The sequence below is a fragment of the Typopeltis vanoorti genome, chromosome 25 (assembly GCF_054136105.1).
Source record: "Typopeltis vanoorti isolate ZY-2024b chromosome 25, IOZ_Tvanoo_1.0, whole genome shotgun sequence".
NCBI classification, from domain to species: domain Eukaryota; kingdom Metazoa; phylum Arthropoda; class Arachnida; order Uropygi; family Thelyphonidae; genus Typopeltis; species Typopeltis vanoorti.
Window position 1 is genome coordinate 7346500 of NC_143573.1, and position 26583 is coordinate 7373082.

The following is a 26583-nucleotide window of genomic DNA, read 5'->3' on the forward strand; positions in this document are numbered from 1 at the left end:
ATTATTACATGGCTCCTATTTATGAAAATTTATATGTAAAAAAAACAACAGTTTTTTTGTTTTTTTTTTTACATAGTCTGAAAACCCTATTTCTAGAGACCTAACATTAAATTTTTTCATGTCATTTCAGGCCTCCGAAAAGCAGGGAAGTTATCTCACGCTAAGAGATGAAATATATCTCCTACCAAAAGTAAGAGGGAGATGAAAGGGAATTAAGTGAGAATTAAGCATACCCAAGTCTACAGGTGCTAAATTGCAGAAGAAAAGAAGGCTACAAATGACAAAACCTAAAATAAGACTAGCTAAGTTAAAATACTGATGCTCTTTGTTAATAATAATGAACAGAGTTTGGCATATACCAAGGTACATAAAAGATGGACTGTGGAGGAATGAAAATTAGTCTTGTCATGTTTAGATTCATGCTACAGTATGATGGACATAATGATGAATATAATTTCTTGGAATCTTTAATTTATAGTATAACTAAGTACAGCTAAGATTTCTGTTCAGGAGATTGACTAGTCATTACCAATATGTTCCAGCATAAATAGGTACACATATTCAGATGGAGAAGAAAACAAGAAAAAATGATTAAATGACTACACACATAAATTACATAAGAAATTTAATAGAAACTAAATATTTCATGATGAGTATCTCATCACATCAAAGTTAAGAGACACAAAGAGAATGGACCACTATAGAATAGAAGAAATGAACAGTAGTTAAAGAGTGCAAAAGTAGTGCGTCTCCAAAAGAACAAATGATGTGCACTATGGACAAGAGACCTGAAGAATGTATCTTCCTGTGAGCATCAAACAGAAAAGCTGAGTCATCCACTTCTCTCTTTACAAGTGACTCCAAGAAAGGAACGACTCCATTAACTCATTATTTTCTTTTTCTAATGTTAGTTTTATTCTAGAGAAAAGATTAATTTTATCTAAGAAATGTCTAATTCTTCATTTATGTATGGACAAATAGCAAAACACCTCCTGAACATAACAAAAGGAAGCAGAGGGACAACGGGTGATAGTAGTGAAGCCGTTCTTTTAAGTATTCCAAGATATAATTTGATAGAAGTGGTGAAAGGATGGGTGAGCCCATGGTGCTCCCTGAATTAGTGGTTTATATTAAATTCCTCATCTTCCTTATGTAATTTACATGTGCAGTCATTTAATCATGTGTATGAATTATATTAGTATCAATAATCAAAAGAAATAAGGAAGGCTTCATTAACTATGTTTATTGTTGAATATCTTCAATGCTGGTTCAGAACAGGAGTATACAGGGAGATTGAAATAGGAAGTGATCAGCATTTAGTTTTGAGCAGGATAAAGTTAAATACCATTAAAAAGAAAAGAGTGCAAGAAAGTCTTAAAAAGAAAAGTCAAGCTGCTTTCAGAGGTAAATTTAAATATATAAATATTATTCAAGAAAAGAGTTTTAAAATAAGAATCAAACCTTGGAGACTCAGTGGTAAACACTTAAAAAAAAAAATGATTCAGCCAGGAGAGAACATGGTGAAATTGTCTACAAAGATAGAAAAATCAGACCTCTACACTGGACCCAGGAAGTTAAGAGGCAGTCAGGGAAAAATCAAATGGTCCTAGTAAGTAAATCAGCATGTGCTCTGGGAGAATAAAGAGAAAAATGTAAGAGAGAGGAAATGTATAAAAGTAGTTCAATAAATCATGGGAAAACTTTGGTAAGAATATAAAGAAGGTACTGAAGCTTAGAAATGGAGGAAAGAGTAGAGTAAAAAGAGGCAACATGAAAAAAAAAAAAAAAAACTGAAGATAAACATATTCAAGATATCTGGGGTAATTACTTAGAAGTTTGAGCAGAAATGATCAATTATGGAGGTAAAAATTTCAGTGGTTACACTATGTAATTCAGATGCCTGGTCATAAGAGTGAATTCCAGATGATTGGAGTAGAGCTCTCATAGTACTCATCTATGAAAATGGAAATAATGTGAGAATTACAAAGGAATTTTCCCATAAACTGTTCTGGATAAAATTTAATGCAAGCATACTTCAAAAGAAGCTAAAAAATATTGTGGATGAGAAACTTGAAGAGCAAGGATCAGATTCTCTTAAAGACAGTTTTGAAAAATCATAGGAATACATCAAGGATCTGTATTTAACTTTGTACATTTGAAAAAGGCATATGATAAGATACTAAGAGAAAAGCTAATCTGAACCCTGCAATTATATGATGTAGATACATTATATCAAGCAATACATTATATCAAGACTCAGTCTATATCTGAGTTGTAAGTCAGCAGGTAGAACCAAAAGAAAGTACAAGAAGATGGTGTGATTTTAAATCAGGTTTGAGACAAGGGTGTATTATCTCCGCTGTTGTTCATCTATACAGATCACATATACATACAGGAGAGTGACATGTTGCTCTCCTGTATATATATGTGATATATAGGATATCAAAATTAGAGATATTCAACTCAGCTCTTTATGCATATGATGTGATGCTACACTCCTAAACAAATCCAGTAGATGTCTGCAGATTCTCTGATTAAATTGAATAGTAGCAGTAATAAGTTTGGAATGAAAATTTAACAATAAAAACACTGAAACTATGAAAATAGACAGGAATACTGAAACCATCAAATGCATCCTGAATGGAGAACATATAAGAACAAGTAAAACACTTCAGCAATTTAGGCACAATTTTTAATGAAGATGGCAAACTAAATATGGAAAGAGACAACAGAATTAGCAAAACTGATATGATAAGGAGTCAAGTGAATAAATTTATATGGAATATAAGAGAAATTAGCCTAGCATATAGTATTCAAACACAAATTTTAACTTAAAGATCTGAGAGTTGGGTGAGAACTACAGTAATCTACTGTTTATCCAAACACAATGGGAAGGCAATTTGCCATTTTCAAAACTTAAGAGTCAGATAATCGAAGTGCAATTGCATGGTGCTGTAGCAGAAGTTAGTTGCCATATTAGAGATATTCACTTTTTTAAAGATAAGATAAATAGTAGTTTACACTCAGTCGACTGAATATTTGATACCACAGACAGTTCTGAGAAAAATTATTGCAGTGAACAAATGGCATAAATGGCAAGTCATATATTCAAAATGAAGATAGAAACTTGACAGCATTCAAGGAATGAATGACCGCAGCTTATCGAAAGTGCTATGATAACGAACAGAATGGGAGAGGAAAGGTTAGCAAAATTTGTTTGCCAGGATGGTAGGGAAAAGACAGATTTAGATGGATTGATATAGTATGAAATGCTGAAGAACCAAAATATGAAATCTGATACCAGAATCCTGATAGATTATAATTTGAAAGAAAACTATCAACAGGAAGGTGTTGATGTGAATTTCTCATGTAATACAACCCAATATCCTGTACACCTACCCTGATGCTATGCATCAGGAATCTGATGATGTATTTGAAGCATGGTTTCACATCTAAAAAGAATGACGTACATTAGCCTCTGTACCTCATTTGTTTTCACACTCTTTCAAATGATTCACTGAAACTGGCAAAATTATTATATCTGAATAGTTGTCATCCAGAATCAAATGCAAAGAGAAATCTTAGTTTGAATTAAAGAGAACTTAATTTAAGGAACAAAGTGCAAAATGAATTCTTCCAAGAAATAAGCAGGAACTTAACATTTAGTAACATTTCAATAACCTAAAGAGGAAAGAAGACCACATATCATCAAGGAACCTAATATTGCCATGTACTATCAAAATTGTGTGATCTGTACTTTATGATAGCACTCAAAAAGGTAGTCAGGTACCTCTTTCCAGTAATATGGTTTTAAGCATAAAATTGTTTGCTATTTCCATGGTTTCAACAGTAAATTCAACAGTAAAAAATTAAAAGAATTCCAATTTCTTTTTCTCAATTCTACTTGATGAAATAACAGATATTACATGCATTTATTAAGGTACTGCAAATATATTTTTAATATCAAAATAAATTTTTCTGTAAGCCTTTTGAAAAAAAGAGAATCACGTGTCCTATGCTTTGTTCCACTTTATGATTGCAGCCCGCTCACCACAAGAAAGGTGCATATTCCTCAACAATTAAAAGATATCAATGTTGCCAAGCAATTACATCCTCTGATTCTATAAGGGCTGATGTACGTTGCTGTGTTTATGTACTTGAAACCAAGATCTTCCATCTGATAGTGTCTATAGATTTGTATAGATTAGACACAGAAAATACTGAAATGAGATTAGAATATTTAGTGAATACACTGCAAATCGGGAATGATTAAATTTGAAGATGCAAAAGAAAAGATACAAAAGTGCTTAAATTGATGACTATATTTGACATGTTTCTAACAAAATGATAATTATATTTAAAAAAATGCATGGTGTGAGGAATGCTTGACATATGTCAAAATGTTAAACCTTTCAGCAAATACAAACTACCACAGAATTTAAACAACAAATAAGAGAATACCTGACTTGTCCTGCAAACAGAATTTTATAAGAATATTCCTGATATTAAAGCAGAAAATAGATTTGGTGAGAAACCCATTTCTCTGGGATGGACTGAGTTCTAGATGAAATACAAAATAAATTCTTAGACCTTATTAATGATTCTGCAGCCAAAGTAGTCTTGAATGTGCTTAAAAAAAGATGTAAAATTGATGTAGTCATTTGCATTTATATATCGTTTTTTGAAAGCAGCTTTGTCATTGGCAAGCAAAACATCAATGTCTAGCAACATTAATAATTGAAGACAATTTTGAGTAATTCCCAAAGTTTTTATGAATAAGAAAACTTTAGGAATTACTATTCTAAAAGTTTTTTAACATTAAAAGTAAGAACATTTATGCTATGGTAGGATTTGAGTTGCAAAGTGGTTGGAGAACAGGTAAACTCTGGCCATTCAGTCTGGCAAATTAACATGTAAATTTACAAACAGGGCATATGTTTACTAGATGAAATAGGCTATTATAAATGTTGAAATACAGTAGATTCTATTCCTCTAAACATAAAAATATTAAACTATTACAAAATAGTAACTCCAAATGAACTAGATTAATTTGCTTGATGATTAAGTTTACTCCAAATGAGAACAGGGAAACAAATACCGAATCCTTACTGAGTTAATATCATTATGTGTGGTTACTGTATTGTTGCCAGCATTTATGGAAATTGGATGATCCTTTAATGCAGCACTCAATCCTTCGCTCATCCCTGGTTTCTTTTTCTTCAAAATTGCTAAAATAGAACTCTCTCTCTCAGGAAACGGTGGCATCTCTTCTAAAACTGTAGCCTAAAATAAAATCAGGAATACATGAAAGAGTGTTCTTTATTTATTAACAGCACAAGAAAATCTTTAATTTTTTTAAAAAATCATTTTCATATTAACTGGTGTACATGCTAATTATCCTTTGCTTTAATATTCCTGTTCTACTGTTCACATACTTTAGAGTCCCATGGATTTAATGGTGAAGGAGATACAAACCCCACAACTATCTCTCTCCATAAATCTCGGCATCTAATTTTCATGGTAAGGTGTGACATCTTATTTAACGGAAGCCTGAGGCAGCATGAAAAGAGATTCAGGACACTAACTTCCAGTTATCTGTTTGTTTTTGCAGGTGGCATAAAACTGATAAAAATTTGGTAACAAATTAAAAAAAAAAAAAAGTGATACCCATCCCAAGAAATCCATCCCTTCCATTACAAAATAAAGATATAAAAAGATATAAAGATATATTCTTTAACACAATGATTTAACCAAAAGCCAGTTTCTGGCATATGTACCATACACAAATTTTGGTTAACCTAATTTCCATTAAAATTATCCAATGAGAACAAAAAAATCAAATTGTTTTTATAAAAATCAAGTTATATCAAGGAAAAGACAACTCTTAACTAACGACGAATTTAAACAATGAAACTATGCTTAGTACTATATCCACTCAACCACAATGACATTAGGATCAACACCATTTAATTATTTAAATACACATACCAGTTACTGAATTACAAACCTTTATGTAGATGTAAGTAAATTACATACACAGTGTATATACAAAATGCTTGGTCATTGCATGTTCTAGGCAACTATTTAAGAGTGCTGCTGATTAGTAATCATCAACAGTTGTTCACAATAATAAAAACAAAGAATCTTTTGGAATTTGATAAAGAGCTTATTGTGAGTGTCTGTCTAGCTGGAGCCACAATTTTGAAGACAGCAGAGCTGACTGGTTTCTCAAAAGATGAGATATCCCAGGTATTTAATCAGTGGAAAAATAACCCAAATTGCTTGTATAAGAGGCATAACTGTGGCTCTAAGACAGTCTGCCAGGAACAAGATCGCGATCATCTGAGGTTTGTATGGGCAAACAGAACTTCCTGTGTGTGTGTGTGTGTGTGTGTGTGTGTGTGTGCGCGCGCAGCAACTGACTGAAGCAATTAACGAAGACTGTTCCTAGTCCATATCTCACCAAACTATGAGCAGGGAATTGAAGAAGATCAGTATTGGCAATCGCATGCCTATACGTAAAGTAAGTTTCTAATTTAGTGGCTGGTATGTGTACAACAGTGTAGGAACAGTAATAACAGAACACCTAGATACCATGACCACTATTAAACATAGAATATCGACTGCATGGTCATCATTTAATAAGCTAGGTAAAATCTGGAAAAATAATAAAATCTCCAAACCTCTAAAAAAAAATAAAATTATATATGTAATTATAATACGCACTGTGCTAGCTTCAGAAACTTGGACACTCAAGATGACAGAGATATGAAAACTGGAGGCTCTCGAGATGAAATGTCTCAGAAAAATAAATAAAACAAAATGGAGAAATTGTAAAAGAATAAAAGAAAAAAGGAAGACTAAGAACTAAATGGATAACAACATAAAGGTCAACTCTGGATTACAAACATATAGACAACTCACCAGCCATGCAAGAAACCGAGACTCCTGGAGGTTGTTGTGGAAACATGGAAGACTCAGCACATCCCCGACGGAAGAGGACAGTAAGTAAGTATGTGCACAACACAGAATTACACCGATCAGAGTTGAGTCAAATTTTGTTGTTTTCATGGGAGCTATCATGGCATGTGTTTACTAAAAGAATTATTGTGTGGTGGAAGTTTTGTAAAAAAAAAAAAAAAAAAAAGGGTCAAAATTGCAGACATATTTTATGGCACATCAAATTTATTTTTAGACATATCATTTTGCCTAAATTAGTATCAGCAAACTGGTTACCTTCCTTCAATCCATCTGCAATATCATTAACATATATCTAACAAAAAGCTATAGCCAACTATAGAGCTACAAATGGTCAATCTCAATTCCTCCCCCAATTTCTCAAATATTATTTAGATTCCTATTAGTAAAGTTTAAGAAATTTTTGTCTTTATTTACTTCTAGGTTAAACAACTTTCCATGAAACATTCTGTCAAATGTTTCGGGAATTCTACTAATATCGTGGTTTACTCCATTCCTTTATTCAACTTAGGTGTCACTATTTTTAAACAGAAGTCTCTTAAGGAGGATCATGATGATGATGCTTTAATCAATTTGATTGCAGGTTTTTAAAATTAACCCAAATCACAGATTAAACATGGCCAAGACTTGAATTTAGAAATGAACATTTAAAAAGATTAATTTTAAATGAGATTAAAATGCTAATTAAAAAAAAATTATCAAGAGAAAATAAAATTCACAAGCTCCAAAGAAGCAGTGTAGACGTGTATTGCACAAACATTGGTGAAAAAAAAAAAAAGTGTTGAAGCCTGAATATTTTTATAATCCTTTTATTTTAATAAACCTAATACACCAAGTATATTTCAGTCACAATTAACAGTCCATTCATAAAATATTGATAAATAGACAATGGTATTTTGGAATGTGTTGGTCTCACTGTCACTTAATGTTCTAATCATTGTAACTCCTAAAAGCGTATACTTTAGAGAAACTTAGAATAACCTTTACACTTCCATTTCTTATCAAACTACAGCATTAGAGTATGCAACCATTCTTGAAACACAAGAATCACAAGTATAACATTGAGTTCACTTTTCCAAAACACTACACAGAACCTATATCAAAGTGTGTTAAATTACATTCACTCTTCTAGCAAAGAATCCTTAGATGTTGGAATGTATGATTCAATCATCCAATGGATTTGATGAACTTATATTCATTTAATTCTATTGAAGTTTTGATAGTAAGATGATCTTGCTGTAAGTCTAAGTAAAAATGCAAATATTATATGCTCTTAGTGACTTGATAACATTGATTTTTTAAGAGGTGTGACAAGCAGACTTTTGACGTATATATTTATCAGTAAATGTAGGTTTCAATAAACCCTGGTTGACACAAAGTACTAGAGGCCATGCAAGTAAGAAGGACATCCAAGAAGGATAAACTACCAGAACTTCCTTTTTCCATGGTCTAATCTTCCTGTCACAGACCTCCACCTATCAAGAAATTGGTTAAAATCCTACTAACACACACACATCAGACAATTAAATAACCTCCTTGATGAAGATGTTGGCTGAGATGAAAATACTTGTAAAAAATTACTCATTTTGGAAGGACTCATTTATATGGTCTTCCAAAAATCCACAAAGAAGGCTATCCTGTATAACCCATTGTGAATTGTATTGATTCTCTCACATATAGAATTGCAAATCTTGTATCACATTTATTAAGTGCAACATTGAATAATCCAGATCATTCAGGAAGAATTCCACATTTATTTTAGTCAGTTTTGATATTGTTTCTTTATTTAGCAACATTCTCTTGTCTAACAACAGCAATCTCTATATGATGGTTTTCCTCCTGATGTGGTGGAGATATCTAAATTTCAACCAGGATATTTCAGTTGGAAAAATAAGATCTAGAAACAGATTAAATGTAAAGTCCTAGACAGCCCTCTATCTCCAACCTTTAGTTAATTATTATTTGAACCATCTCAAAGATACCTTGTCTTCATCCATTCATCCTCAACCCTCTTTCTTGGTTTTCTATGTTGATGAGATATTTGCCATCTGGCCACATTCTGAAAGCAAACTTACTATCTTCCTACATTGGATCAATAGTCTTCATCCACAGATTCAGTTCACCATGGGAAAAAGAAAGTTCTGATAGTTTACCCTTTTTGGACATTCTTCTTACTCGCATGGCCTCTGCTACTTTATCAACTAGCATTTATCAGAAACCTACCTTTAGCGGCAGATACATACATTATTACACCTCCCAAAAAATCAGTCAGGTCATGAATTAATAGAGCATATGATTGTTCTTCTCCTTCAGTCTTACAACAGAGCTTCTATCAAAACTTTAATGGAATTAGATGGGTATATTCCTCATCAAATCCAACAGGTAAATGAATCCTAAGTTCCAACACCCAAGGATTCTTTGCTAAAAAGCAGGTGCAAATCCTATATATTCCTGGCATCTTTAAACCAAGTGGCAGGATTTTGAAGAGATTGCACCTCGATCCCACATTTTCCTATCAACAAAATTTCTTATTTCTTACCGTCTACAAAAGATAAACTGTCTTCAGCTGATGTTTATCAAATTCCTTGTGAATCTTTTTAACATGCTTTGGGTAGACAGGCTGTTCTTTTGAAAAAAGAATTAGCAAATGTCAATACTGTTTTTGAATACCTTAAAGCCCATAAGTCTTGCACATCATGGTAATGAGGAAATAAGGCTCAATTTTCCCCAAAAGTAATTTTAAACATTAACATCTCTTTCAAGACAATTGTGAAGTCCTTTTACACTAGCCTAATTTGAATCTGAATGATTGTCCCCTGAAAGTTTGAGAGATTCTCATCTTATGTAAATATCAGAATTGATTATTATTATTTTTTTTTTAAAAAATCTCTAGCACATTGCAATCATTCAATGGTCAATTGGTTGTTGAATTCGCCTTTGCTTGTTGTTCCATACACCGATGATGTATTGTTAATTTCAGTATGAAATATCAGTGCTATTTTCATTAGTTTTTTAATAACATGTTTATTGATTCTCTTGATGTGCAACATAATTTAGATAAAATAAATAATAAAAAGGGACTTTATAAAGCTCCACAACCTTTACTTTCATGATAGGAAAGCAAGTATTCCATGTGACAGAATAACTTTGGTGTCCTTTCTCCTTTTATAAGGATTAACTCAATGGGGCTTCAGCCATGGCCTTCAAAGTAATCAAATGTAAAACCTTTCCAATAATTTTTTTTTTTTTTGGTTCTGTCTCATACGAGCTTTAGCAAAATTACATGAAAATTTTCACATACTGCAATATTTCATAGGCAGATCCTCAGAAGGTTGTGATAAATGACCAAAACTGACTGAAGTTTTAAAAATAACCACAAAGAAATTATAACAGAACTTATGTAGACCTACATAGACTGCCAGTTCAGTTACCTTTTTGAAAGGTATTCTGTATGGCTCCATTCTATCTACACCAATGGTTCACGAACTTTACAACGTCATCCTAATCATCAAATTCCTGACATGCACCCTCAAGGGGTGTACAGGATATGATACATAGTAATCAAATCAATCTGTTGCCTGTCAAGACTCCAACAATATCAGATATCTTATATTTCTATCTCCTAAGGTACTTTTTTTACTGACAATCCACCTATATCTTGGTCTTCCTCTGGGTCTTTTTCCTGCCAACCTGACAGAGAACACTTGTTTTGCTAATCTTTCCTCGCCCATTCTGTTTAAGTGACCATGCCAGCTGAGATTAGCTCTGCTAACACATTCCTGGATATTAACAATGTCAAGTTATTTCTTAATATCCTCATTTTTAATATGATAATGCCATTGATGCCATCTGTTCAACCCATTAATCTTTCTCAGGACTCTCATATCTACGGTCACGTTTTACTTCTAACCCAGCTCTCAGATCCATAAGTTAAAATTGGTTTGAACACCGTCTTTGTTGATTCTATTGTCTATTTCCATATTTGATTTACCATCTTCATTAAAAATTGTGCTGCCTAAGTAGCTGAAATGTTTTACTTGTTCTATAGGTTCTCCATTCACAACGCAGTTAACATTTAAAATGATTCTACCTATTTGCCACATTTGCCTATTCTGCCACATTGTCTTTTTATTGCTGACCTTCATACCATATCTATTAGAACAGTTATTCAATTTAGTCAGGGAATCTTGCAGACTTATAGCAAATTTATTTAGAAGCATAACATCATCCACATAAAGCAAAGATCTCAGATTAACATCTCCAATTTTGATATCAGGTTTAATACCTTTCCTTCATAATGTAATCCATATAGATAATGAACAACAGAGAGGATAATACATCCTTGTCTGACACCAGATTTATTGTTAAACCACCTTCCTGTACTTCCTTCAATTCTAACTGCTGACTTTCAACTCAAAGACTAAGTATTGCAGATCTAATGCTTCACTGACACTATACAACTGTAGCATTTTGAATAGCCTTTCTCTTGGCACCTTGTCATATGCTTTTTCCAGATCTACAAAATTTAAATACAGATCTTTGTTATATTCCCATGATTTCTCAACTATTTGTCATAAAGTGAAAATCTGATCCCGACAGCCTCTATATGGCCCAAATCCAGCTTGTTCTTCACCAAGATTCCCTTCCACAATTCTTCTCAACAGTTTTTCAAGTATACTTGCATATATCTTACCAGGAACATTCAGTAGGGAAATACCTCTGCAATTCTCACATTCAGTTTTATTTCCCTTTTTATATATGGGTACTATGAGAGCTCTACTGCAACCATCTGAAATTCATACCTCTGTCCAGGCCTTGTGAACTATGCAGTGCAGTCACTGTAAGACTTTTATACCTCCATACTTAAGCATTTTTAATCGAATATCATCTACTCTCACTGCCTTTCCACATTTCAGGATTTTGAAAGCTTTATCTACTTCAAGTATGGATATCTATTCCAGAATTGCAAGCCTGTTGAGTTATTTTACTACTGTGCTGTCACAGATTGTTTCGTTTAGCAATTTTTTGAAGTAATTACTATATATATATATATATATATATATATATATATATATACATGATATCTTTTTCACCAGTTTTCATCATCTCTAATTCCTTTTACAGCACTGTTTTCTCCATTTCAGAGCTTTTTCAACAGCCTCCAGAAATTTTGTCATCTTCTTATTTATTTTCTATGTTCTTACTAAAGTCTTCTCATGACTTTTGTTTAGCTAATTTTACACGGTGTTCAGCTTTTTTACATTTGTCTCTGTATTCTCTAAGAGTACACACAGACTTATTTGAAAGCATATCAATTTTTTAACATGCTTTCTTCTTTTCCTTCACTGCAACTTCCTATGCCAATGGAGCTCAGATTTTTCTATCCTTGCAGACAACCTCACCACATGCCTATCTGGCTGAATCAATCAATGTTTTCTTCAGGATTTGCCACTGAACCTCCAAGGTTTGGTTCCTGTTCTCAAACCCTTTCATATTTTCTTGAATAATGTTTGTGTATTTTAGTCTATAGTTCACACCTGAGAGCTGCTCACCTTTTATTCACTTTAAAACATTCTTACATGTTCTTTTTTTCAATACGAAATGATGGTGATCACTTCCAATTTCAAATCCTCTGTATACTCTCGTGTCCTGCACCAGCAGGAAAACATCACTATCAACAATAACATAACCAATGAGACTTTTCTTATTCCTTGCCTCTTCTCTCCATGTGAATTTGTGCACATTTTTATGTTGGGATATTGTGTTAGTAATAACCAGTCCATGGCCTGAGCAGAAATCCAACAGTTATTTGCCATTATTATTAGCTTTGCTCTTTGCTCCAAATTTTCCCCAAATATTTTTGTATGTCTGACAATCATTTCCTACTCTATTTAGATAACCAACAATGGCCAACTTTTCCTTTTTCATTGTGTCAGTTGCTTTCACTAAGATCTCAAACTATTCCTCCATTTCTACTTTGGTAGAGCCTTCTGTGGGACCAAAACGCGAATAACTCACTGTCCAGTTCACCATTCTGATATTTGCCTACATCACTAAACTTGATACTGCTTGCCATTCAAGAAGATTAGTCTCATATTTTGTGTTCAATACTATAGCTACACCTTCTTTTCCCTGATTGCCTTTGCCTGTCATTAACTTTGCAATGTGTAGAGTACATTATGTTCAACAATAAAATTTTTTTGATCCATCTGTAAACGGTTATGTTATTTTACATTTTTTGTTTGTATGCCACACCTGTTCCATTTTGGATTCTATCATACATGAGCAAAAATGTTACTACAAAATTTCCCATCCTTTAATTGTTCAACATAAACATCTTCTAGCCAATACTAAACGAAATTAACACAAAGACATTCTGTAGAGGGTGTGTGTGTGTGGGAAGGAGAAGTCATTGTAATGTTGGACTGGATGATTAGACCTCAACCTCCTCTATACTTTTAGCCAATGCCTAAAATTCCTATAAAATAGATAAAATACTAAATATTCTCTGATGTTCTACATTCAAATAACACGAGACTGCAATCTACCATTCTTCAATATGTATAAAGACCCAGTGCTTAATAAATGAGCACACAAATTAGCAATCCCCATCCATTCACACAGGGACAAAACTATCCTCTGTCACATCCAAGAGTGTATGAAATTCTTGCACCTGTGGGAGAGGCAAGGAGGATCTACCATCATAATCCATCTCTGAGAACATATATATTCACTGCCATCATTCTGCCAAGATGAAACTGGCAGACAACGTGTTACACTCCTTCACACAGGATTAAACGGAAGAAAACTGAAGTTCTAAACTTAAGTCATTAGAAGTTACTTTCTGGTGTCAGCAGAAGCAGCAACAAAACAATCCCTAACATCAATAAGTATGACAGAATAAAACTACCAAAAATTTTGCTCCAATTTAATATATGTAAAGTTTTTATCCAGCAGTTGTGGATACCCAAATTAGGACTAGTTCTTACAATTTCAAGTTGTTTCCACTGTTGCAAAACTAGCTGTGCTCTGAAGATGCTTGTCAGAAAAACTGGAAAAATATTAGCAACTAAATGAATTTATTTTCTTCTTTCAGTGCTGTGAATTATACTGCTAAACCTTTAAGAGTTATCAGATTGTTTGATGCCAATAAGATAGGATAATAAAGAATAATTCTGATATGGATTTTCTACAAGGTGATCTGAATAGGCTGGTTAGATAAATGTAATGAGCATAAGCTGAATGTTATCATAGTAAAATTAAATATTCTGAGTCTAGTAGATTCCAGATTGAATATTACACTATATGATATTTTGCTTTAAAAACTAATGAATTCTGGGATTGTTGAGTAATAGTGGATAGGGAGTGATGGGACAGGGGGGAAGCAGTGTATAGTAAAACAATGCAGTAGTTTCCAGGATTTCAAAGAAAAGTACACAATGAAAAAGAAGTAACCAAGTAAATTGATATGTAAGTAATATGATATCAGAACTGGAAGCTGAGGGCAATGAATCTCAGTAAACTACTATGATGTGATAGATATTCCAAGAAGTGATATGTCAGATGTTCAAAGTTGGTAAAGGGATTTTACACAAGAGGTCATCTCCAGAAGTTGAATATGAATGGAGTAATGGTTTTATTTTTCTTTTAGTGAGAAAGTGAAATAAGATTTTTCTTTCAACATCACTTCAGTGAAATAAAACTTTTCCTGACTTAAAATCACCCTTTATCCTTCTCATGCTAATGGACATAACATCGATGCACTTACACTATTTTTTCCATTTTTTTATAACCTATAAGTGGGCAGAGGATTTTATTTTTCTTCTACATTATCCAGAAACCCTGATCTAGAGACTAACCACAGAATTTTTTGAAGTCACTTCAAGCTTCCAATAAGCAAGACAGTGATCTCACATGAATAATTTTATTTTTCACCTAAAGACATTCATAAACATCCCTACCCACAGAGGGATTTGAACTCATACTGTTTTCTTTTTTTGCTGTTATTGGAGAGCAAGTAATGCTATCCACTTGGATAATCAAGCTGGCATAAAATCCCTAAATACAATTAGTTCCCTTTTCACCTCAACACTGCTTTATCATTTAAAAGTCTGCATTATACAAATAATCTAAGATTTTTTTTAACAGTTTTGGAAATTGAGTTATGTGTACTAATAATAACTAAGATCAAAATATCAAAATTTTCTTTAGTCAATATTATTTTCAGGATTAGTATAAGAGAATTATTTCATATCTACAAAGGAATCCAAAATAAAAGGTAACAAATTATGTGAACAAAGTTTATACATCATGTAACTTCCAAGTCTTGTGTACTGTAGTAGGAGACAACCCTCTGGGGGTGCATATAGCTTACCTTGCATTACATGCACATTTAAAAGATACCACGCAGACTGGTTTCAGTTCTAAAAGTACTGAAACCAGTGAGGAGCTAAATCCTTGACGATACTTTGAGTTAATTCTCTAGTGGAATCCTTAAGCTATCTAATGATTATTACCACATACTGAGAAGTCAATTGAAATATCTTAATAGTGAAGCTTTCAACAAATGAATGGCACATTTGTGAAATTACTTCATGAAAACTTGCTCTCAAAAGCAAGGATATACTTTTTAAACACCACACATTATCAAGCAAATAGCTTTTTGTTATGAAAATACTTTATAAGACAAATGCAGATGCACTGCTATCTGCATATATATAACATATATAACTATAATTATATATACAGTATGTATACAACTGCATTTCTACCAATTAACTATTAAAACTATACACAGTATCATTATTGTTTTGTATTTGGTCACTTAACATTAAAACTTCGGTTTTTTTCCTTTGGTTTATTCGTTAACCATATGTTAATAAAAGATACATAAATTGTCAACAAGTTTCACCAGCTATTCTGTCTGGCTGCTTCAGGACAAGTATGATCATACTTGGCCTGAAGCAGCCACTTAACTAAGTTTTAATTTTAATTTAATTTATTTGACTGTGTTACTCCATTCTTCTTTTTTACTAGTAAATGTTATTGTACCGTCATACTTGTCCTGAAGAAGCCAGATGGAATAGCTCGCGAAACTTGTTGACAGTTTATGTATATCTTTTATTAATATATGGTCAACGAATAAACCAAAGGAAAAAACTCAAATTTTATACACAGTATCTTTAACTAAGTAAGCAGTAATCTAACAACATTTGTACTAGGAAAACAAATCAAACATACTAAAACATCAGCAGTAGCAATGCTACTTAGTTGAAGATATTCAACAGTCCTTTGCTGCAGTTCAGCATCAGCACTACGAATATTGTTGTCACTCTTCAATATCTGTAAGAAACAAAAGTTATATTAATAGTTGTTATAAAATCATTTTCAAGAACACAATTTATTTCTGAACATTACACAATCTGGAATCAGTTACTACTACTAGTAACTGTAAAGAAACTCTTCCAAGAAACATTCAAAAAAAGGAACATCGATTTTCTTAGTGCAGAATGTATAGCACGAGTCTGTACAACAATTACATAAAGTATTTTATATGATTAACTTTGATGATTTCCTAGTCTTTCAGAATGCATAACTCATTAACTCCACATTAAGATGGTATTAGAGCCTCAGAAAATTTCCTTAAATCACCAATTCATGTTTAACAGCTATTTAAGGTTCATGAAATAGCTAAATTAATGCCTTCAGCTGTGTAATATTTATTACTTTACACTTGAATTTATGAAGTAACTTAATTTAGACCAACCAAGTTTGAATGAATCGCTTAAACCTGTTCAAAACACCTGCATCTGTATCCCTATCAGAAGTTAGTATTACATGCACCAACTCTCTATAAAGAAGCTTGTTGAAATTATAAATCTTCACCATTTTTTGCTAGATTATCCCTATTTATTACATCTATTTTAAAGAAATAATAAGAGATAATCTACATATATTGATAAAATGAAGAATTTAGTACTAACTTCTGACAGGGATGCAAGTGTTTTGAACAAGTTTAAGCAAGTAACTCACATTGTGGTGGTATAAAATTAAGTCACATCATACATTAAAGTCTAAGTTAATTATTATATAACTAAACGCTTAAGTAGTTTTAAAGTGAATTATGTTTCATTAAATATGAATAAGTAATTATGCTTTAATACCAACCTAAATGTGAATTGCAAAAGATGGTTTAAGTAATCCAAAAGTCTGGGAAATCATCCTTATCACTTAAAATATTTAAAAACTTTTGTACAGAAAGACATTTATATAATCAATATTTCTAAATACAACACCTGCCTACGAAATACACAGATGATCACTGTACCCATCTGCTGCCTATTCAACACTGATAAAATGCAATGTTTCGTGAAATTATTTCAATTAGTTATTAGATGAGTCAAAATTATATATATCATGAATAACTAGGTTTAGGACAGCTAAACACCATTAAAATGAGATAAAGAGGGAGGGAAAAAAAATAAAGTTTATTAGTACTACACAACTAGTTTCAGCTTGTATCAGCCTTTATCAGGTGCACATTAAAAAATAAACAACTTTTTATAAAAATGTACAACAACCAAGTAAATCAATCTTCATTCATACATACATACATATGTAGAAAGTTTTTTACCTTGGGTATAAATATACCACACTATTTTAAATATAAACCTGGTTTTAATCCATTTTCCCCAAGTAAGCAAACAACAAGTCAGTCAAGTTTGCACTTGCAATAGTGCAAGTCTGGGTGACCCTGCACGTAGTGCAAGTCTAGGCAACTCATGGTAAAGGTGGAATAAGCTCTGATCACTATTCTTAATATTTACCCTTAATGCAAAGCACATCTCCTGGAGGAGATGCAAGATGCTATGTATTAAAGGCAAGGGGCCACTACCCAGACCGGTTTTGACCTTTATTGAGGTCTCGTTAGTGGGAGCCAGGCTTAGAAATACTAAGATTTAAGTAATACAGAGCTTATAAGTATTTTACTGAAACAAGTTACCATAAGGTGCTTTGACCTTATTAAATAAAAATCTCAGGATGAGAGACAGATGTAAAAAGTTTTTTTTATTTTTTACCTATAATATACGTTAAAGATACCACGCTATTTTAAATATAAACCTGGTTTTAATCCATTTTCCCAAGTAGCAAAACAGACAAGTCAAGTTTGCACCTGCAAGATTTTGTCAAGTTTGTCGAGTCAAGTTTGCACCTGCATATTAAGAATAGTGATCAGAGTTTATTTCACGTTTACCACAAGTTGCCTAGACCTGCACTACGTGCGGGGTCACCCAGACTTGCACTACCTGCAGGCGCAAACTTGACTTACTTGTCTGTTTGCTTACTTGGGAAATGAATTAAAACCAGATTTATATTTAAAATAGCGTGGTATCTTTAACGTATATTGATGCATTATAACGTATTTTGCATGTGATCATCTCTGATGATCACATGCAAAAGTTCAAAATAGTTGTTAGGCTAGTGCAATTTTTGATCAAAAGCATTAAGACATATACACACACTCTCTTTGACAAAGTTTCTTTTTAATTCAGTACCAAGGCTAATCATCATGTTGAGGGATAAAGATTATATTTTACAAAAGATCTTTATTACTTTTAATACTCAGTTTCAAAAGCAAAAGCTTTCTTAATATAAATTTCATTGTTGTCAAGCATAAGCACCACAACTCTTTTGACATTAGTGTGTGTACTACCCTACATAGTAGTACTGGCATACAAAACCTCATAAAAGTATAGGTGTATCAACTGCAATATGAAGTCATCAAGGTCATACTGAGTGGTAGACAGATCCTATTGAGAGGTATGTCTGCTCATGACAATGGCAACTCCTCCAAGTATGAGTCCATTCCTCCCCCCAATCCTATCCTTGCAGATAGAAGTATAAGTCCCTCACCAGGATTCAAATCTCTCTTGCAGAAAGAAGCACACTGGCTATGTTTCTGCAACAGGAGTTATATATCACTCATTTTTTGGTGAAATCTGCAATAATTCTCTCTTATTCTGTGGGGCACACGATCCACTATTATTCAACTAGCAGGGCAGATGTAATCATTTTTGGTGTATTTTCAAGGTTGGTGGTTGCTTGGTTGGTTAGGAATTTACTGGGGCAAGGACAGTAAATGTCATACTGCACCAAGCTAAAGGTTACAGCAGTACTCAAGGTAATAATAAACAGAGATAAATTAGATAAATATCATGATATATATATATATATATATATATATATATATATATATATACAAAAAGCAACCATTAAAAAATTAAGTTAAACCAGTATTTACATATAAACAGAATATAATTAAATGTCTGTATAAATTCTTAAAAAGCTAAGAATTCATGAAATTTTTCTAAGTCTGATAAAATCTGTATAAAGATATATGGCTGAGATTTGTAAAAAAATTCATCCCTTATCTAGTGAAGTGCTCCATCACAACATGACTAATGGTGAGATGTATGTTACATTGTTCACACATACAGAGAAATAAAAATGTGTAAGATGACTGACTTATGCAGAGCCTATCAAGAACAACTTTCTTTCTTCTCTTTCTATGTTAGATAGACTGCCTGTGCTTAATTTCAGGTTTAATATCATGCAATTTATTTGTAGGTGCTTCCTGCCATGATGACTGCCACTATGTTATTAGATTTGATCTTATAATCTGTCTGCACACAGAACTGACAAACAGTACGTAGAAAAATTATCAAATGATCTAGTTGCTGCACCAGCCTCATTTCCCTCAACTCCATGTGGCTAGGAATTCAGCTCAGCTGGATATCAAAATTATAGATCTTCAAATTTGTACAACAGTTGAAGAACCTTGCAAAGCACTGGATGTGGATTGTACATAGATGAGATGCAATTCTAGTAGCAAGGCTTATACGTTGGTCATACATAACTGGTAATTAGCTTACGGAATTAACAACGCATATAAAGGATATTAATTAAAGGCAACTTTAAGGAATAACTTCAATATTTCGGCAATGTCACGTTGCCATCTTCGAACATAAAAATATGGTATGTGCAAGCAGAGGAAGAAGGCAAGAAACTAATATTGTTCCTAAAGTCCTAATGATGCCCTCTGACAGGCTAATTTGGTTGTCTTGGCCGTTGGGCTGAAGTTCTCATAAAGTAAGTCTCCCAAATTTGGGATAGTTTCATGCACCCAAATTTGTTGAGGTTTGGAACGCTTTTTTAGAGCTGCTGATGATTCCTTGAATAATCTTTCGTGCTTAAACTTGCTGCGGTGTATTATTTCGGTTTTCTTCCAACAAATTCTATGGTGGGTATCTAAGGCATGGTCTGCCAGCCCAGAGTGGCTGTACTGGTGAAACTAGATGTAGTCTTTGTGTTCTGAAATCCTGATATTTGCTGTCCTGCCTGTTTGGCCAAAGAGAACTTCAGCCCAATGGCCAAGACAACCAAATTAGCCCGACAGAGGGCATCATTAGGACTTTAAGAACAAAATTAGTTTCTTCCTTCTTCCTCATTTGCTTTTGTTAGTGCCTGCATGCACATACCATATTTTTATGTTCCTGAAGATGGCAACATGACGTTGCCGAAATATTGAAGTTATTCATTAAAGTTGCCTTTAATTAATATCCTTTATATGCATTGTTAATTCCATAAGCTAATTACCAGTCATAGATGAGATGATCTGTATAGATCTCAATGAGTCTTTATAAATCATATACTTTTAGCAGCAATTTTTATTTTATGTACACAAGTGCAAGCTGAATTGCATGCATCTCTGCTGTATAATTGCTGCAATCAAGTGGGATCTGATTGGATGTGATAAAGTCAGGAAATACAGCAGCCTAACAGAGGTCTTAGATCTTGAACCATCAGTACAGATGGGGAGGAAATCAGAGTGTTCTGCATGTATTAAATAACCACACATAGATGAATGATGGGGTGTGAGACTTCTCTAGTTGGCATAGTGAAAGGCTGCAGGATGGAGTGAAAAGTCATTGAGGAATGCTGTTATGTTTGGTATAGGTATATATATTGTCAACATGCAAACAGCTTGCATAATCTCTAACATGCATACCAAAGGGATGTATGACAGTCTGACATGTGATATTGAGCCACCCAATGTAGAGAAAAGATACGAGTCCACATAGGATGCTCTGGAAAAAGACTTTTTAGGATATAGTTAAGAGGAGTGTTTCTATCTGCATGATCCAGTTCATATGCTTAAACAAAGATTGAGTGGGCAATGTGCAAAAGACACTAGTAAATATCCATATACTTTGTCCCATCCTTCACCCAGGATCTGGATGAGGAGTACGTTTTCAGCAGAAGTTTACACAAACATTTTTCTGCTGAAAAACCTGAGCCCAAGAGCCTGTGGAGAATGATCAATTGCTTACAGAAGATGCCTTTCAGTTATCCTCATGTTACAAAAGTGACAGTAAATTGTGAAGTCACCAACATAAAGAGCATTGCCTACAGTTGGAGGAAGCTGTTCAGTGATTGAGTTAACTCTGATAGCAAAAAGTGTCACACTTAAGACAGAGCCTTGGGAACACCCTGTTCTTGATATGACCGAGATAGTGTACTTCCCACTTTGATTGGAAAACTCAGCTAGGCAGAAAGTTTAATAAATACAAGACAATATCCTCTTAGACCTAGGTTATGAAAGTCTTAATATTACATATCTCCAGGTTGTGTCATAAGATTTTACCATGTCAAAGAACTGAAACCAGATGTTCTTATTTGAGGAATGAGTTTCTCATATAAGTCTCTAAATGGACCAAATACTGCAAAGCTGAACAACGTCTACGAAAGCCATATTGTATATTGAAGAGAAGATGGTTGCTTTTTAAATACCAGAGGTCTAACATTAACCATTTTCTCCAATCTCCTACAAAGACAGCTGGTCAGTGATAGGTCAAGAACTGTTTGCTTTTCTTAGATCTTTTCCTGGTTTCGGGATATCAATGACAACTGACTTATTCCAAGAATCCAGAAATTCTTCCTCTAAATATTCTGTTGTATAGTAAGAGAAGGAGTTCGAGACAAGGTCAGTGAATATGATTTTTCATCTCGTAATGGATGTCACCAGGCCTTACTGCACCGGTGTGCATGTTCTTTTTAGTTCCTCTTTAATGAATGGCTAACTATATGGCTCTAGCCAATTTGTAGAAAAGTTTAGCTGCTGTTTCTCCTGTTTTTCATTCAATGTTGAAAACTCAAAAGGATATGAAGCTGCTGCTGAGATTCTAGCAAAATTTTCTCTTGAAATTTCAGCAATGGCTTTGGGTTAAAACAATAATACATCCATTAAGATCCAAGGTAAACAAATGGTGTGTTATATATCTACCTTTCATTTTCATCCCACACAATTTTTAAACTTATTTGATTAATAGATGAAGTAAATTGGATCCAAGACTGCTTTTGACTGATGTCTTTGGCCTAAGCACATTTGAAAGCTATCAGATCTGATTGCAGTAGGGTATCTCTAAAATATACCTCATCCTCTGTTCTAGATTTCTTTTGGCTGTTGGGTGCTCAAGGTTCCATCAAGGCTTGGATACAATGGAAATTAAGATGATGTTTGTGGAATTGCAGCTGTTGCTGGCTGGACAATACAATTTATTAAATACTTCAATGCTTCATTGATATGCATTTGACTGCTTCAACATTAAATTTTGCAAGATGGGAGAGGATATTTCAGTCAGCCTGGTCCATTTTCCATGTAGGAGAACATGGTTCTTGCAAGGACATAGTGAAAATAACAGGAAAATTATCACTTCCATATACATTCTCTTCAACATCCCACAAGAGCAGTTGAAAAAAATGCAGAGGAGTAGATTGTAAGATCTATCGAGAATCCGAGCAGGTAGGTATATTATGGAAGACAGTATTGGCTGTATTTTCAAGGAGGAAGACCATATCCTCCCCCCCCCCCATACACCACCATCACCAATTTACTCTAGGGAGATTGCAAGTAAATCATGCTGCCCAAGAATGATTGGGCAGTATGATTTACAATACAGTAGAACAGAAATGTGTGGTAGACACAGAAATATATTTTTAAAAAAAGTTAACACATTAAAGGAAATAAGAATTTATTGTCGATTCCTATATATAGTGCTCCCTATAAAATTAAAAAAAAATTTTTTTTTTTTTAAATTAGTTAACTTTGAATTATAGAACTAGACCTGGGTCCCTGGAACTTTAATAGTGCTTTTTCTCATTTACTCAGCTGTGACAGACATGAGGAAGAATATCAAACAGTCTTTTGCATTCTCTGTAAGCAATGCTATGTTACAGTGAGTAAGATGAGTTGATATTAAATTCTTATTTCCCTTATATGTTATATGCTTTTTTAAAAATATATTATGTGTTATATTATATTCTTTTTGACACTTTAATATTACCTTCAGTATAAGATGTTTTCCTCTAAGTATGTACTTCTACCTCACCTCCTGATATATTATATTCTGTTTGGCCTTCATATTTTGAATCTCCTTTTCATACTTCCACCTTTGGCATGCAAGAAAGCAGGATGAATGACCGCACATTATTCTCATGCTCTTTACTGCCACATAGGCAGCAGAACCATGACACGCAGTCTTAACATGGCAGTATTTCAGACATCTGAAACAGCAAAGTTTAGGATAAAGATCCTAATAGGACAATTGAGATACCTTGCTTTCAATATGTTGGGAATTTAGGAGTGTTAAATGTAAGGATAATATTCCTATTGGTACTAGGATACTATCCCTACATATAAGAATTCTCATGCTGCCATTCCTTTATCTTTTAATTTGGAGAAATTTTCTTTGTTATGAAAATCAAAGAGCACTGTGATTGATATTCTTCAAAATGATGCTGCATGAATGAGTTGCTACAATTGTTTCTAGGAGGATGTCTGAATGAGAATGTCATCCAGATGGAGTTCATCTCCCAACTCAGAGATTTTGAGGATTTTGCCAACTCTTCCAAATCCTTATGGATAGAGGTGGCATTTTCCATATCAGAAATTAACTTGATGATGTATAATCAACAAAGATGGTATAATCCTATTCACAATTTGCAGGTGACAGTACTCTCCACTCATCCATTCCACTCATTTAACAACCATGCAGTATTCCAACATTCTAGACTAAGATATTAATAGTACCTTACACACTGATCTACATACCATTCTTCAATGAGATGAGGACAATTTGGTCACCTTCAGTGCCAACAAGAGACTTGCTTTCTGTTTCGTAAAAGATACCTCAACTTATCCTTACCCTCAGTAACACAAATCACCAAACAGGATCAGATCTATCTATTTAGACTTACATTTACCTCCAGACACTCTCCTGGCATAAATAAATCATATCAATAACTTCCTCAGCACCCAAAAACTAGGCAATTTCTTGCATTTTTTAAATGACGTACAAGATTTGCTTGAATAACTACCAGATTGTAACTTTTCTTTTTTTTTTAATGCTAGATTTATTTCCCCAGGGCAGAGCTGACTACTACCGGGTGTGTCCCCAGGTGGCTGATCGGGGAACAGCCTTCAGATATGGAGGCTAGCTGCGATATAAGCAAAGCGATCTGGCGAATAAGCAGCTGTGGACCAACAGCGACTGAGCTATCAGGGCGTGGGGAGCAGAAGTGGCAACTCTGTCTCACTTAAAACCTCACAAAGCCCAATGACAACTTGGTGACATGGCGAGTAGTGCCGCCATTAAATAAGGGGTCACTGCCCCTGACATTGGGAAGCAGCATTGTCAGTACTGACACAAGGCTGAAGCCAAATGATGACAGAAAAGCTTGTGATCAGAGATTTGCAGATGGCAATATGATTATATTGTGTACATCTGTAATAGTGCAGAGCAGAAAGCAAACGGAGAAACTACTGCTCTACCTTATCTCCAGAACAACCACCATGGCGAGCAAATCCTTACAATTGGCCCCAAGTTCCCAGCATCCCTTAAATGGGACAGGGGTGCGAAGAATCTCCGGGCTCAAAATGGTGTCCACTTTTAAAATCGCAACTTGGAATGTCAGAACTCTGTATGAAGCTGGAAAATTAAGAAATGCCAGAAGAGAAATGAAGAGGCTGGGCATCCGGATTTTGGGAATTTGCGAGACATGATGGCCAGGATCTGGAAAGTGTCAACAAGATAATACAACAACGTATTACTCTGGGAATGATGAGAACAAACATCGACATGGTGTAGCTGTAATAGTAGATGAAGAAATCAATAAATCAGTAATAAATTGAATTGCATTTTCTGAAAGGATAATGCTGTTACAACTTAAGGGAAACCCTGTTAACATAAATATCATCCAAGCTTATGCACCCACAGCTGACAAAAGTGAAGATGTTGAAGAGTTTTATGGGTGACTTCAATGCAAAAGTGGGAAGAGGGGGGGGGGGGTGATGGAGATATTGTTGGAGAACATGGCTTAGGCACCAGAAATGACAGAGGAGATCGCCTAGTCCAGTTCTGTCAGGAAGAAGATCTAACAATAGCAAATACCTGGTTTAAACTTCCACCCAGAAGACTGTACACTTGGAAATTGACTCAAGATAACTGACATAACATTGTCAGAAATCAAATTGATTACATACTGATAAATAAAAGATTCCACAGTAGTATAAAGAGTCCAAAGACTTATCCTGGAGCAGATATCTCATCAGACCACAATCCCATAGTTGTAGAAGTACGTCTTAGATTAAAATCAGCTAAAAGATCACAAAAGAAGAAAAAGAAAATTGATGTAGAAAAACTGAAAGACCCGAACATAAATAAAAGTGCCAAGACATAGCTTAACCTGCGATTACAACAGATTAACATAGAAGAAAATAAAAGAGTGGAATCTCTTTGGAATAGCTTAAAGAATGCCATCGTAACAACAAGTATTGAAGAAGTAGGTTATGTGAATAATATAAAACAACAGGAATGGATGACAGAGATTCTCTTATTGATACAAGAAGAATGTACAAAAACAAAGACCTAGCCAGATATACAGAAACACATAATATCATCAAGAAAAAAATAAAAGAAGCCAAGGAAAATTGGATGAAAAATTTATGTACCGAAATTGAACTGCTTCAGAAGAAACATGATAATTTCAATTTGTATAAGAAAATCAACGAAATTTCCGGAAAACTCAGGAAAAAGCAAATAGTGTCTCTAAGAGACGAAAATGGAAAACTAGTTCTAGAAGAAGAAGAGAATAAAGCACATATTTGGATAAAATATGTAACAGAACTTTTCAATGATACTGGACAGAAGCCTATAAATATAAAAGATAACATTCAAGGACCAGCAATCATGAAATGCGAAATAGAGAATGCTATATGAGTAAGTAAAACAGGAAAAGCCAGTGGACCAGATGGTGTGCAAACAGAATTTTTAAAATTAATAGAACCAGATAACATCAAACTTCTTGAAAAACTATTTAATAAAATATATGAAAGTGATGAATTTCCATCAGATTGGCTCAAATCTACATTTATCACTATCCCAAAGAAATCCAAAGCGAATTCCTGTGGTGACTTCTGACTTATTAGTCTAATGAGACAAACATTAAAAATATTTTTGAAAGTAATTAAGAATTGCATTTATAGAA

General features: G+C 33.7%; 1 protein-coding gene across 1 annotated transcript in view; it reads right to left on the bottom strand.

Moving 5' to 3' along the window:
- LOC150092515 (AP-2 complex subunit alpha-like) overlaps positions 1–26583 on the bottom strand; it is a 440587-nt gene that overhangs the window by 72852 nt on the left and 341152 nt on the right. The window contains exons 17-18 of the mRNA XM_090414707.1: positions 16219–16320; positions 5110–5283 (exon numbers count right to left, since the gene is read on the bottom strand). Coding sequence (XP_090270833.1) covers positions 5110–5283; positions 16219–16320 — 276 coding nt within the window. The remainder of the gene's footprint in view (positions 1–5109; positions 5284–16218; positions 16321–26583) is intronic.